The sequence below is a fragment of the Saccopteryx leptura genome, chromosome 4 (assembly GCF_036850995.1).
Source record: "Saccopteryx leptura isolate mSacLep1 chromosome 4, mSacLep1_pri_phased_curated, whole genome shotgun sequence".
Classification (NCBI taxonomy): domain Eukaryota; kingdom Metazoa; phylum Chordata; class Mammalia; order Chiroptera; family Emballonuridae; genus Saccopteryx; species Saccopteryx leptura.
The window spans coordinates 23,443,736-23,459,725 of NC_089506.1; the positions used below are offsets into that span (position 1 = coordinate 23,443,736).

General features: G+C 37.6%; 1 protein-coding gene across 1 annotated transcript in view; it reads right to left on the reverse strand.

Moving 5' to 3' along the window:
- The window catches only part of GTF2E2 (general transcription factor IIE subunit 2), a 65,442-nt gene that overhangs the window by 26,690 nt on the left and 22,762 nt on the right, over nucleotides 1-15,990 (reverse strand). Inside the window, exons 3-5 of the mRNA XM_066380283.1 lie at nucleotides 13,920-14,011; nucleotides 3,725-3,832; nucleotides 1,167-1,349 (exon numbers count right to left, since the gene is read on the reverse strand). Of these exons, the coding sequence (XP_066236380.1) occupies nucleotides 1,167-1,349; nucleotides 3,725-3,832; nucleotides 13,920-14,011 (383 nt within the window). The remainder of the gene's footprint in view (nucleotides 1-1,166; nucleotides 1,350-3,724; nucleotides 3,833-13,919; nucleotides 14,012-15,990) is intronic.

The window sequence follows — 15,990 nt, forward strand, 5'->3', positions numbered from 1 at the left end:
GTTGCTGGCTTGAGTCCAAGGTCACTGGCTTGAGCAAGGGGTCACTCACTCTGCTGTAGCCCCCTGGTCAAGGCACATATGAGAAAGCAATCAATGAACAACTAAGGTGCAGCAAGGAAGAATTGATGCTTCTCATCTGTCTCCCTTCCTGTCTGTACCTGTCACATACACACACAAAGTCTAGAAGTGAAAAATACAATCTCTAAAATAGAAATCTACCAACTGGCTTAACAAATTGGAGGTAAGGAAGAAAAGGCAGTGGTCTTGACAACAGACCAATAAAAAAACAAACAAAAAAACAGGTTGAAAAAATATATAAATAGAGCCTCAGGAACTTATGGGACAATACCAAAAGGTCTAATATGTGTAACTGAATGACCAAGAAGGAAACGTGAAAGGAGAAAGTTCTCCACAGGTAACAAAATGGATGACCCTGCTTATAGGTTAGCAATTATCATCACCACCGGTGAAGAACAGAGACTACAGCCTTCCCACGTGAGTTCCAAATTCAAACAGGAAATGTAATCTGGATGACTTTTACTGATAGTCTTTTCAGGAACTCAGAACACCAAGATTACTAGTCAATGCTTTTGTGTTTTAATGCCTCTGGTTCCTCAGGCGAGCAACCTCTACCAGCATTGTTGAAGCAGTTCTTGTACACACACAAAAACTTATGAGAAAACATTAATGCCTTTGAGGAAAACTCTCCAGAAACAGCCTGGAGTCCAGCAACCATAGGCAAAATCACCCCAAGAGGGAGCTGTCAAAGGGACACAAAAACGGCTACGCTCTGTCCTGCTCTGTAGCACAAACACAAATTTCAAATTTTTCACTATCTCACCATAACCCCAAGTGGATATGATGAATGCTTTACAAATAAAAAATTTTAAATTCTTCCTCTTTTTTAAAACCAAGGTGACCACTCTGGCCGGGTAACTCAAGTGCTTAAGAGCATCATCCCAATACTCCAAGCTTGTGGTTCAAGCCCTGATCAGGACACATACAAAAATCAACCAATGAATGCATAAATGAGTAGAACAACAAATCGATATTTCTCTCACTCTTTCTCTCTAAAAATCAATCAATAAATTTTTAAAAAAATAAATAAAACCACGATTACATTATTAGTTCAAATTATATTACGGCACAGAGAGAAAAGAGGTTACCTTGACAGCTTTCTGGGAGTTCGGCAGCCCTTCCTCTATGTCTTCTAACAGAATCCCTCCTAAGCCGCGCTGGTCATGCTTGTCTAAGAGCCTGAGCAGGGCCTTCTTATCTTTTAGGTTGTACTTGGGCTTGAAGGCATACTTTCCATCTACCACTTCGATTTTGGGATTATTGACTAATGCCTGTAACAGTGACACAATTTGGATATATTACAAAAGGAAACCTTATATATACATTCTTAAATTCTACTAATTATTTTTAAAATAGTATAGCCAATACAATGGCAAATTAAAAGTATTCTGTGACTATCAGCTAGCAGATCTAACATACTGAACACCCAGGATTCAAATCAATACACTATATACTACATAAACTCTCTGGATGAGAAAGAAACCATTTTATCACAACTGCTTTCAAGAAAGATGTACCCATATTTTTTTGGAAAACCAAAGAGTTAAGAATCAATAAAACACCTACTAAAATTAAAAATGAACTTGGACTGACTATCCCACCCTCAAAGTATAATTGACTGCATTATAATGTGAGCACATTAACCTTGGGTGAACATATCAATATGCCCTACTTGGTATCAAAGGGCACTAGCAGCTGTGATAAGAACTGAAAAGGGCCTGACCAGGCAGTAGCACAGTGGATAGAGCGTTGGACTGGGATGCAGAGGACCCAGGATCGAGACCCCCGAGGTCGCCAGCTTGAGCGCGAGCTCATCTAGTTTGAGCAAAATTCCACCATCTTGAGCCTAAGGTCGCTGGCTCCAGCAAGGGGTTACTCGGTCTGCTGAAGGCCCGCGGTCAAGGCACATATGAGAAAGCAATCAATGAACAACTAAGGTGTTGCAATGCGCAATGAAAAACTAATGATTGATGCTTCTCATCTCTCCGTTCCTGTCTGTCTGTCCCTGTCTATCCCTCTCTCTGACTCACTCTGTCTCTGTAAAAAAAAAAAAAGAACTGAAAAGGACCAAGCTAGTGCATATAAAAAATTTACCTATAATGACGGCTCAAGAATGAAACTGAGTAGGAATACAGGAATTCTGAATATAATTATGTGCCTAGACAGTGCTGCTGTACAGCTAATATCAGAAGGAAAGCTGTTTAAGAAAGAGCAGCCCTATTTATTTTCTTTTGCGATTGCCAGCCTAACCTTGAAAAGAGAAAGAAACAAAGGAGGAAGAAGGGAAAATAAAATAGTAATAAATATAATCTTTAATGTCTGAAGTCTGTGAAATTCCAAGATTAAAATATAGCAACAAAATTTAAATGTGGCTTACCACTCTTCATATATCACTAATAAAATGATCTATAATGATAGTGATTAACTGGGTCATTCATATTATGAAAATCAAGAACAATATTTTGTTTGATAAAATAAATTAACTGAATTATATATTTAGGAATTTTACATTTGGTCTTTAGAATATAGCACTGATCTTCGAAAGCAATCTTCTTGCCTGACTAGGTGTTGGGTGCAGTGGGTAGAATGTCGACCTGATGCTAAGAACCCAGGTTCAAAACCCCAAGGTCACCAGCCTGAACACGGGGTCACTGGCTTGAATGTGGGATGACAGACATGACCCCATGGTCGCTGGCTTGAATTTCAAGGTTGCTTTAGCAAGGGGTCACTGGCTCAGCTGGAGCCCCTTCATCAAGGCACATATGAGAAAGCAATCAATGAAGAACTAAGATGCCGCAACTATGAGTTGATGCTTCTCATCTCTCTCCCTTCCTGTCTGTCCCTGTTTGTCTTTCTTAAGAAAGAAGGAAGGAAAGGAAGGGGAGAAAGGGAAAGTAGGGGAGAAAGGGGAGGTAGGGGAGGAAGGGAAAAAAAGAAAGAGAGAGAGAAAGAAAGAGGGGCGGAGAGAGAGAAGGAAGGAAAAAAAGAAAAGAAAAGAAAAGAAAGAAAGGGTATTAGAGAGAGAAAGGGAGGAAGAAAGAAAGGAACTCAGTGATCACTTCATACTTAAAAACAGAAAAGAGGCAAATATCTGATTTAAATGTTATTCACTTCCAAATTAGCATGGTCACTGATTGTTTCAGGGTTCCTTTTCTTCCAATGTTCTGTGTACATACACACTGTTCATTCATGATTATTCTTTCAAGTTACCTGCTAAAGGCAGTAACATCACTATCAAGTCATAATAGTAGTAACAGTATAAAAATATCTCACTTAACAAAATATGCTGCTATCCCTACAACACCTTATGCTTTCAATGCCCTAAAACATATAAAAAAAATACAATCTGCCATTATAAATTTAGCAATTCAAAATAAGCAACAATTCTGTAAAAACTTAAATGGAATGGATATAATGGTTTTTATAACTTTTACGTTCAAGCCTTTGATGTTTTTAAATAGATATATAAGATTGTATGAAAACCAAGTCAAATAATCTTAAAATATGTATGTTTACAAAACAAAGACCCTATACAAATTCTTTCAAAAAAAGTAACAATTATCAGTTTTCAGTATATTAAAAACCCTAGTTATAGCAAACATTTCACAGTAATCAACTACTTTTTTTGTTTTAAGCCTATTCTTACCTCAGTCATTAGCCATTGTTTCTGCTTGACTCCAATATCTAAATGTTGTGTTTCATCCAAAATTTCTTCTAAAGTTAGAGGATGTGTATCTCCTCGCTGATGACGTGTCTAATGGGAGAAGACATTATTATTAGGAGGACAGTTTTTAAATGCTCGAGGCATTAAATAATACAAGTAAATAAATCTTTTCAGTAATGTAGAACATTATCATTTTAAGCAGTACAATTACAGTGATGAAGAGAATGGACTATAAAATCAGAAACAGGTTCAAACCTGTAGTTTTATTAAATCAAATGTCAATCAGAGAAAGTATTTGCCAAGTAACAGCACAAGGTCTAATCCTCCTAATATTTTAACAGCTCCAAAAATCAAACAGGAAAATGACCCAAAGATATGAACACATAAAACTCAGAAAAAAAGAAATGTAAACAACCTTAAACATGAAAAGATACTCAACCTCCACCACGATCTTGTTCACCAATTACACTGACAAAACCCATCAGGACTGATGGTGCGGCTGTCGGAAAGCAGGCCCTCTCGCACACTACTGTGACGAATAGAATACCAACCGAAGAGCATGTGAGATCTGGCTCCCCAGCACGTCTTCAGTTTGGCTCAAATAAACTTATAAAAATTCAAAAAAATATTAATTGATACAACTCCAAGGGAGGGCAATTTTACAATATAAAAATATTTAAACCCTTTGACCCAGCCATCCCATTTCTAGGAATTTACCCTACAGATATACAGAACAACACAGAAAAGTGACAAGGTCTCTGCTGCATCGTCTGTAAAAAAAATATATTAGAAACAACCCAAGCGGCCACTTAAATAAACTGTAGCACATCTATATGCTACCATACAGATGTTAAAAAAGAAAATGCAAATGTTCTTTATGTGCTAATTTCAAAAGACATCCAGGACAAATTATTAAATTTAAAAAAACATGAAGACACCAAATGCAACATGGTACAGCTGCTCTGGAAGACAATTTGGCAGATTCTTTTAAAATTAAACAGTCTTATCATATGATCTAGCAATTATGCGCCTTAGTATTTACCTAAAGGAGTTGAAAACTTGTGTTCACACAAAGACCTGCACACAGATGTTTGTAGCAGTTTTACTCATAGTTACCAAAACTTGGAAGAAACCAAGATGTCCTTCAGTAGGTGAAATGATAAACTGTGGTACATCCAGTGAAATATCATTCCGCACAAAAAGAAATGAACTATCAAGCCATGAAAAAACGTGGAGGAACCTTAAACGCCCATTACTGAGTGAAAGAAGCCAATCTGAGAAGACTACATACCAACTTTACGGTATTCTGGAAAAGGCAAAACTATGGAAGCAGTAAATAATATACTGGTTCCCAAGGGTTAAGAAAGTAGGAAGAACGAACAAGCAGAGCACAGAGAATTTTTAGGGTAGTGAAACTATTTTGCACGATACTATAATGATGAACATATTCATTATACACTTGTCCAAACCCATGCGATGTACAAGAATGAATCATAACATAAACTAGGGGCTTAGGATGATAAGACGTATCAATGCAGATTCAAAGATTTTAACATGTACCACTACGGTGCAGGATGTAGACTGGATGGGAGGTTGGATGTGGGCGAGTGAACATGTGAGAACTCTGCTTTTTGCCGTTATTATAAACCTAAAACTGCTCTAAAAAAAATAAAATCAATTAAGTCCTAGCCAGATACCTCAGTTGGTAAGAGCCTTGCCCTGATATGCAACGGTTGCCAGTTCAATCCCTGGTCAGGGCACATACAAGAACAGATCGATGTTTCTGTCTCTCTCTCCCTTCCTGTCTCTTTAAAAATAAATAAATAAAAGTTTAATAAATTAAAAAACTTGCCCCAGAATATTATTTATAATAGCTATAAAAAAAGAGTAAACTTTGACATTTGAAACAAAATGGACATTGAGGACAACATGCTAAGTAAGATGTCAGAGAGAGAAAGACAAATACTGTATGATCTCACATACATATATGTGGAATTAAAAAAAAATTCTGAACTTACAAAGAACAGATTGGTGGTGGGGGGAATGAGGGGTGGGCAAAATGGGTAAATGAGATAAAAAATTACAAAATTCCAGTTATAAGTAAGTCCTAGAAATATAATGTATAACATGGTAATTATAGTTAACAATACTATATTTTATTATTGTAACCTAAAACTCATACAATGTTACATGTCAAGTATATCTCAATTTTAAAAAAGCATCAAAAGTAAATGTAAAAAAGTATATACCTTTAAAAAGTTTAATACGAAACCTTTTGCCCTGGCCAGTTGACTCAGTGGATAGAGCGTCGGCCACGCGTGTGGACACACTGGGTTTGATCACTGGTCAGGACACACAGGAGAAGCACCCATCTGCTTTTCTTCCCCTTCTCTCCATCTTCCCCTCTCACAGACAATGGCTTAAATGGTTGGAGCCTAGCCCCAGGGGCTGAGGATAGCTTAGCTGATTTGAGCATTGGCCCCAGACAGGGGTTGCCTGGTGGATCCCTGTAGGGGACTCTGTGGGAGTCTCTCTCCTTCTCTCACTTAAAAATAAATAATAAATAATGATACAAATAAGAAAAAAGGCCCTGGCCGGTTGGCTCAGTGGTAGAGCGTCAGCCTGGTGTGCAGGAGTCCTGGGTTCGATTCCCGGCCAGGGCACACAGGAGAAGTGCCCATCTGCTTCTCCACCCCTCCCCCTCTCCTTCCTCTCTGTCTCTCTCTTCCCCTCCCGCAGTTGAGGTTCCATTGGAGCAAAGATGGCCCGGGCGCTGGGGATGGCTCCTTGGCCTCTGCCCCAGGCGCTATAGTGGCTCTGGTCCCGACAGAGTGACGCCCCAGATGGGCAGAGCATCGCCCCCTGGTGGGCATGCTGGGTGGATCGCGGTCGGGCGCAGGCGGGAGTCTGTCTGTCTCCCCGTTTCCAGCTTCAGAAAAAAAAGAAAAAATAAAGAAAAAAAAAGTACACCACTGATTTGCCATCTAAGAACTTAAAGTAGTGTCTCATATTGAGAAAGAGACATCCTTCATAAAGAAATTTTTCAAGATGATTTAGAATGGTTTTTTACACTTATTCTTTTAAGCAATAAAATTTGTTTTACATTAATTGTAATAAAAAAATTTTTAATGGTTAATGAAATTCTTCTACTCAAACAGGCCTACTGAACACAATTTAATCTTTTTGATGTCTCAGTTGCTGCTATCATGTACACTACTAGGCTGTGGTATGACAACCATCTCAGGAGCTAGTGAGATATGTTGGGCAGTATGTTTCTGTGCCAAATCTTTTCAGTACTACGATTTTGAAGTCCTTGAATCTGCTTTTAATTTTGTTTCCTCTTTAGTATTTCTTGCTGTAAATCTCACTGTATGTATATCAAACAATTCCCTAATTGAACTCTCTCCATATAACTTCTAAGTAATTCTCATGGACAATTAAAAGAGTTCCTCTATAATAAGTAAATGAATAAACTATGATGAGATTTTTTGTTGTTGCCTTTTTTACTAAGTTCTTGGTTTTATCAGATCTTCAAAAAATAATACACAAGGGACAACTGAAGGCTTTCCAAGAATCAGTTTATAGATCCCCTACCATATATACTTTATTTTCTCTCAAACAGGCCCTGCACCCAGAAATTATAATGCATTGCTTAGAGGTATAACAAACTAGAGACTCAAGAAAAGGACAAGTCAAGAAAACAGTATGTGGGAGTAGCCTTCATAAATGATAACTGAGGCTTCTTGTCTTTTCCAGTCTTAAATATTTTTCTAAGAGCTAAAAATGGGAGACTCTGGCCCCTGCTAGGACCTTGTAAATTCTGACACATTACAGTCCATGGGCTGTTGAGAGCAGTGTCCTTGAAAGAACTTTGTCTCGCTCTGGACAGATAGCTCTGTTGGTTAGAGAACACACAAAAATGGCACACTCAGGAACGAACTGATGTTCCTGTCAGTCTCTCTCCCTTCCTCTCTGGCTAAAATCAATAAATAAAAATTTTTTAAAAAAGGACTTTCTCTCTTCCATCCTCACACACTACCTCCAAGAATGAATGCAAAATAAAGGAAACATTGGCAAGAAATATGTAATGATAAAACTAGATTATTTTCAAATGTTTAAATATAGGTAATCCTCTCCAGCAATTCTTAAAACTCATTCCTTGAATATTTATTAACTTGAAGAAAAAGCACATTAAAGAGCTGAAACAGTATCAATTAAGGAGGCTGATTCTTTTACATATAATAGAAACATTTTCCAGGACTACCAAATACATAGTTCAAATTATGCTCCATAAAAACCACAGACAAAAACTGAATACGAACTATTTTAGGTTAAGTGTGAATTATTCATTGTAGTAAAAACCTATTTTGTCAAATCATATCATGAAAGTTTTATTCTAATTAGTCAATTATCATTACATCTTTTAAACAGATTAATATTTCTACCTCCTATTACAAAAATCCTAGCTAGCTTTAATATCAATTCATTTTTAACAACAGGTATCCTTCTCCATTAATTACCCCAAAATAAAGTTATTTATTAATGGAATTATTTCTGAATCATTCCCTTTTATTTCTACCTAAAAGCTGAATATCTGAGATCAGAAGATGATGGCACATACATTTACAAAAGGAATAACACATCCCTCACTTCATAAATATTTTATTATGTAATTTATAAGGGTGAAGTGTAACATAAGCAGCATATTTGTTTTTTAGATTATATAATAAATAAATTTTATTTGATCCACATAATTTTCATCTCAATTACCTTAGTATTTTTAGTATGCATTCTATAACTTATTTCTCAGTGTTTTTTTCCCCTTCTTTTCCGAGTGAGAGGAGGGCAGATAGACAGAATTCCACATGTGCCCCAAGCGGGATCAATGGACAACCCCCATCTGGGGCCAATGTTCTGCCCGTCTGGGGCATGCTGGCAACCACGCTATTTCTAGCTCCTGAGGCACAGGCTCCACAGAGCCACCCTCAGTGCCCAGGACTGACGCACTGAAATCAATCGAGCTGTGGCTGCAGAGAGGAAGGCAGGGAAGAGGGGTGGGGGCAGAAGCAGATGGTTGCTTTTCCTGTGCGCCCTGACCAGGAACTGAACCTGGGACAACGTTCAACCACTGACCCAACTGGCCAGGGCCTCTCAGTGATTTTTATATTACTTAAAATACACATGAAAAGCCCTGGCCGGTTGGCCTCTCAGTGGTTTTTACACTACTTAAAACGTGCATTAAGAGCCCTGACTGGTCGGCCCAGCATGTGGATATCCCTGAGTTTCAACAAAAACATATTTCTACACATAATAAAAGCACTTTATGAAAAAATTGGCAAAGGTGTATTAAAATTAATATTTTTATTTTTTAACCATGTCTGATTGCATCAGATTAAAGAAAATATCTATAGAAAAATGGGGAAATGATATAATTAGACACTTGCTAAGTCTTGGTACAGCCTTCCTAGAAACAAAAAAAGTCAATGGTTAAGAACCAGGTAACAGCCTGACCAGATGGTGGAGCAGTGAATAGAGCATCAGACTGGGACGCAGAGGACCCAGGTTCAAGACCCCGAGGTAGCCAGCTTGAGCATGGGCTTATCTGGTTTGAGCAAGGCTCACCAGCTTGAGCCCAAGGTCACTGGCTTGAGCAAGGGGTTACTCGGTCTGCTGGAGCCCCCTCTTCAAGGCCCATATGAGAAAGCAATCAACGAATAATTAAGGTGCCACAACGAAGAATCGATGCTTCTCATCTCTTTTCCTTCCTGTCTGTCCTTTTCTGTCTCTATCTCTGTCACCAAAAAATAAAGAAAGAAAGAAAGAACCAGGTAACAAATCCTCTGGCTAGTTAGACAGTTCCCATTCTTTTGCTTTTAAACAAAACTGAAGGAGGACCTATTACAGGGGTCGGGACCCTTTTTGGCTGAGAGAGCCATAAACGCCACATATTTTAAAATGTAATTCCATGAGAGCCATACAATGACCCGTGTATGTTATGCATTATCCAATAAAAATTTGGTGTTGTCCCGGAGAACAGCTGTGATTGGCTCCAGCCACTCGCAACCATGAACACGAGCAGTAGGAAATGAATGGATTGTAATACATGAGAATGTTTTATATTTTTAACATTATTTTTTTTATTAAAGATTTGTCTGTGAGCCAGATGCAGCCATCAAAAGAGCCACATCTGGGCCCTGGCCGGTTGGCTCAGTGGTAGAGCGTCGGCCTGGCGTGCAAAAGTCCCGGATTCGATTCCCGGCCAGGGCACACAGGAGAAGTGCCCATCTGCTTCTCCACCCCTCCCCCTCTCCTTCCTCTCTGTCTCTCTCTTCCCCTCCCACAGCGAGGCTCCATTGGAGCAAAGATGGCCCAGGTGCTGGGGATGGCTCCTTGGCCTCTGCCCCAGGAGCTACAGTGGCTCTGGTTGCAACAGAGCTACGCCCCAGAGGGGCAGAGCGTCGCCCCCTGGTGGGCGTGCCGGGTGGATCCCGGTCGGGCGCATGCGGGAGTCTGTCTGACTGTCTCTCTCCGTTTCCAGCTTCAGAAAAATAAAAAAAAAAAAAAAAAAAAAAAAAAAAGAGCCACATCTGGCTCGCGAGCCATAGGTTCCCGACCCCTGACCTATTAGAACTATCAATTGATGGATGCTTGATGACAAATCACTAAGTGATTTTTGGCATATAACCTGGATGATTTTGCTATCACAAAACTTACATTAGAATAAATTTATTTATATGGCCATTTATTTCTCAGCACTTAAAGCTACAAAATCTAAAATAAGAGCTGAAACTGGTGCCAAATCCTGTTTCATTTTATCAATAATTAATACATATCTCCAGCTTAAAGAACCACTAGAGGAAGAAAGAAGACAACATGCCATTTACTTCATTTTAAAAATGGATTTCTATTGAATAATTATAGTATTACACATAAAATAAATTTTAATCCAAATTTTCCCATATGTAAGTTATTCTAATCAACTGTGTGCAAATAATAATTGTAATGATATCTCAAACCAGGAGGTTATTTTTACTTAGAGCATTTTTTTTTATAAATTTTTATTAATGTTAATGGGGTGACATCAATAAATCAGGGTACAAATATTCAAAGAAAACATGTCCAGATTATCTTGTCATTCACTTATGTTGCATACCCATCACCCAAAGTCAGATTGTCCTCCGTCACCTTTTATCTAGTTTTCTTAGTGCCCCCCCTCCCCCCCAACCCCGGTAACCACCACACTCTTGTCCATGTCTCTTAGTCTCATTTTTATGTCCCACCAATGTATGGAATCATGTAGTTCTTGGTTTTTTCTGATTTACTAATTTCACTCCGTATAATGTTATCAAGATACTTAGAGCATTTTAGTCACAGGAAAAGAAAAAACATTTCTTTTTTTTGTTGGGTTTTTTTTGTGTGTAACAGAGACAGAGAGAGACAGACAGACAGTAAGGGAGAGAGATAAGAAGCATCAATTCTTCATTGCGGCACCTCGGCTGTTCATTGATTGCTTTCTCATATGTGCCTTGAGGGGGGACTACAGCCGACAGAGTGACCCCCTTGCTCAAGCCAGCGACCTTGGGCTCAATCTGGTGAGCCTTGCTCAAACCAGATGGGCCCGTGCTCAGGCTGGCGACCTTGGGGTTTCGAACCTGGGTCCTCCTAATCCCAGTTTGATGCTCTATCCACTGCACCACCGCCTGGTCAGGTAGGAAAAATATTTCTAACTTACATATATATTTTTCCCCGATATTTTCTAATATATATATTTTTAGCAATTAAATGTAATGGGGTGACACTGATTAATAAGAGTACATATTGGCCTGACCTGTGGTGGTGCAGTGGATAAAGTGCTGACCTGGAACACTGAAGTCACCGGTTCAAAACGCTGGACTTGCCTGGTCAAGGTACATATGGGAGCTGATGCTTCCTGCTCCTCCCCTCCTTCTCTTTCTCTCTCTCTCTCTCTCTCTCTCTCTCCCTATCCTTCTCCCCTCTCTAAAATGAATAAATAGTACATAAGTTTCAGGTAAACATTTCTGTAGCATTTAAACTGTTGATTGCATTGTGTACCCATCACCAAAAGTAAAACATATATATATATATATAGCATAAAAATACATATTAGCCAATATAGAGGGAGTAACAGAATGGACAAACAAGTTCAAAGGAAAATAATTAAATTCCCAATCATGGAAATTGTGTTTTTTTTAATTAATAATGACATTTTAGATTCCCTTAAATTTTAAAGAGTAATATATTTTATTGAAATACTACAATATGCCAGAAATCCTATCCTTTGTCACTTTTGCTGGAAAATTGTGGTTGTCAGTTTAAATATGTGCAAGGAGAGACACAATTTTTCAAAACAGTTTCAGGGGACACAAGTAAAAATTTGAGAATTGTCCTAGATAATTAAAGTTATAATAAGAGTCCTCTAGAGATAAGTGAAGACTATTAGCAAAGTAGCAAAAACATTACATTTAAATGCCAGTTTTTGAGGAACAGAATAGAGACAGAGGAGGGATCAAAGTAACCAGAGGGAAAGCGGACAGAGGGAAAGGGGTGAGAGGATGGAATCAGAGAAGGGAAAGAGATTGGTGAAATTATATATAACACAGCGTTATAGAGAGCAGGAAAGCAAACCCTGGAGGGCAGCAGGGAGGGCATCTGGGGGAGGAGGCAAAGGGGAGGGTGAAGGGACCTCAGAGGTGGGGTAGATGTACTTGGTGGGACACTCGAATCTATGCAAACACAATAAAGTAAAATAAATTTTAAAAAACAAACAAAAAAAAAACACAAAAAAGTAAATGCCAGTTTTGCTCAAAAGACTGAGAGCCAAAAGGGCCTAGATTTTTTTCCTGGGTATTCTCACCTTTATTGTTACAAATAGCATATAGTGGGTTCTAAGAATTGCTTACCATTGGTGGAATGGGTGGATAAAATGAATAAATGGTGAATATACAAGTGTCAATGTATGTTATTTGATAATGGGAAATTATAAACCACAGGTTTCTACTAGAAATTAAATACAAACCACAGAATTGAGACATAGCCAGACACTAAGACTCTTAAATTATGAAAGTCTTAAAATCTTGATTTATATTTTAAGCAATATATAGTTGAAATTTGAAATAATTACAAATAAGAAACTTTGACTCTTTTCAAGAGATACAACTAGAGTTTCCCAGAAGAGAGCAAATTTGAAATCATGTAGCCATCTCAGCTATAAATGAAATTATACTTTAATAAGTAAAGTTAGGATTCAGTCTTTAGTAAAGCCAAAATGTAATATAAAAACTTATTTTAAAAAATACTAAACCTTCACCTGACCAGGCAGTGGCACAGTGGATAGAGCGTCAGACTGGGATGCGGAGGACCCAGGTTCGAGACCCCGAGGTCACCAGTTTGAATGCGGGCTCATCTAGTTTGAGCAAAAGCTCACCAGCTTGGACCCAAGGTCTCTGGCTTGAGAAAGGGGTTACACGGTCTGCTGAAGGCCCACGGTCAAGGCACATATGAAAAAGCAATCAATAAACAACTAAGGTGTTGCAACGAAAAACTAATGATTGATGCTTCTCATCTCTCTCTGTTCCTGCTTGTCTGTCCCTATCTATCCCTCTCTCTGACTCTCTCTCTGACTCTGTAAAAAACAAACAAAAAAAACACAAAACTAAACCTTCTACCAAACATTAAATTCAAATTCTTTTGTGAGTCAATGTTTTTCTAAGAGTCTTAGTAATTCTCTAATTTTCTCCTCCAAGATGTAGAAAAGCTATCACCACTATCTACCTGAACAGTGTAGTTTTTACTTCTCAGGTATTCATACAACTTCTTACTGGTTTTGCAAACAGGAACTGACTTATTAAGAGGTGAGGTATCTACTGCTTAAGCACAATTTTAAGTTAAATGGTGGGCTTAAATTGTGTCCTTGAATTAATGTAAATTAAATATACCTAGGTGACTTACTGTAATGTTAATTGGATACAAAAAGCTTAAAGCATTAAGTATTTTTACAGTTTTATTGAGGTATAAAGGGAGTACAGTCAACTACAGATATTCAAATATACAATTTTATAAAATGTGACCTGTATACACAAATTTACTTCTGAAAATCCCAATTCCCTTCTGCCAAAAAAATTAAATAGGATTTTTGTTATCTGAGAAAAGTACTTACCTTCATATAATTCACAATCTTAGCAAGAACACCAAACTTATATCCAGAGCTTCCTGAGAGAGCTTTCAAGTTAAATGAACCATTGCTATGATCTGAAAATAAAATTAAAAAACAATGATAACATTTTCACATTACGTGTGATTGACTTAAGCAGCTAAGATTTTTTTTTTTTATAGCTAAGATGATTTTTTTTTGTTAATGTGAGAGGAGGGGAGACAGTGAGGTAGACTCCTGCATGCACCTGGACCAGGAACCACCAGGCAACCCTGTCTGAGGCTGATGCCTGAGTACTGAGCTGTTTTTAGCACCTGAGGCTGATATAATTTTAACTCTGGTAAAGATTTTTCTTGCTTGAGCTGTTCTAGCCAGTGAATTCTATCATATAAAGTTTGGTGAAAAATACAAAATCTTTGAATGTATAATAAACTATCCATTGTTTCACTAAGAATGGGAACAAATATAAATAATTCAAAAGCATTAAAATACATTTTTATAAGTACTTTTATCTCACTGTTTCCTTAATTCTGATTAGATTTCCCCCATAATTACATAGAAGGCATTTTAAACAAAAACACAATACAAATCTAAATCTGATCCAAAATACTTTCCTAACAAACATAAAGCTGTGAGTAGATTACTTTTGAGGAATAAAAAATTCAATGTATCACTTATTATATCAATTTCTGTTTATCAAGTTAAAACAAATAGGCATTAGTTAATATAATAAAAGGAATGATACCATAACTATTTTAAAGTGAACTTTAGAGATAAATTAGGAATAAGGCATATAGATACTGCCACTGCATAAACATGGCTGCTTAGAAAGAAGGAACATGAAACAAGGGGCAATCTGTACAGTGGATTGTTTGTTTAGCGCATCTATCATTTTGTTACATTCTTACAGGCACAAATCCTAATGCTACTCTGCACCACAAATGCATTTCATTAGTCACAGGGAAGAACCAGTAAGTAAAAAATTTCATCATAAACAGAAACATTTCAGAAGTACACATTCTATTAGCAAGGCATCAGATCAGAAATCATAAAAGTTCCCATGTGTCTGATGCACAAGAGAAGAAGCTAAATAAAAAGGGGGAGAGTAGATGTCTGGCACCAGGCTTGGTAATAATAATTTAAGCAAAAACTGCATTAGAACAACCGCAAGTCAAATGTAACAACTGTCAGAGATCCAAAAGAATAGCTTCTAAATGGCTCCTCCTTTGGGATTAGTGAAAAGACTTACTGAATACGCTTTTTTTGAGGCTAAAGTGAGACTTGATGTGCAATTTTGCTCTAAAAATAACTATTACAATTTTGATAACTTACTTGACACATTAACGTCTTCTTTAATAATATTTCCCAAAATAAGAGTACTTAGAATGCCTTGTAGGTGTACTCTCACCCTTGCTCAATTATGAACTATTACCTACCTGCATGGTTCATTTTTCAAAATATTCAGGACCCTTATAACAGTAACTAAGCTTTATTGAACACTTACTATTTGCCAAGAGCCATGCTAAATTTTCTCGTTTATTTTTATTTTTTTATTTTATTGATTTGAGACAGAAAGACAGGAATATTGATCTGTTCTTGTATGTGCCCCGAACGGGGATCAAACTAGCAATCTATGTGCTTTGGCACAATGCTCTAACCAACCGAACTATCTGGCCAGGGCTAAATTTTCTCATTTAATTCCTCCCAAAAATCCTATTTAGGGGATAGTGACCACTTTTAAACATAAGAAAACAGAGAGTAGTAAGTAGCAGAGTATTGATTTAAATCCAGTTGTAAACCCTGTGGTAATGCCTTGTATGAGTCATTAATTAGCCTGACCTGTGGTAGCACAGTGGATAAAGCATCAACCTGGAATGATGAGGTCATGGGTTGGAAACCCTGGGCTTGCCTGGTCAAGGTACATACAACAAGCAACCAATGAACAACTAAAGTGAAGCAACTATGAGCTGATATTTCTTGCTCGTTCCCTCCTCTCTGTAAAATCAATAAAACCTTTTAAAAAAAACAACAGATCATTAACTACCTTTTAACACAGATTATACCATCTGAAACTGGC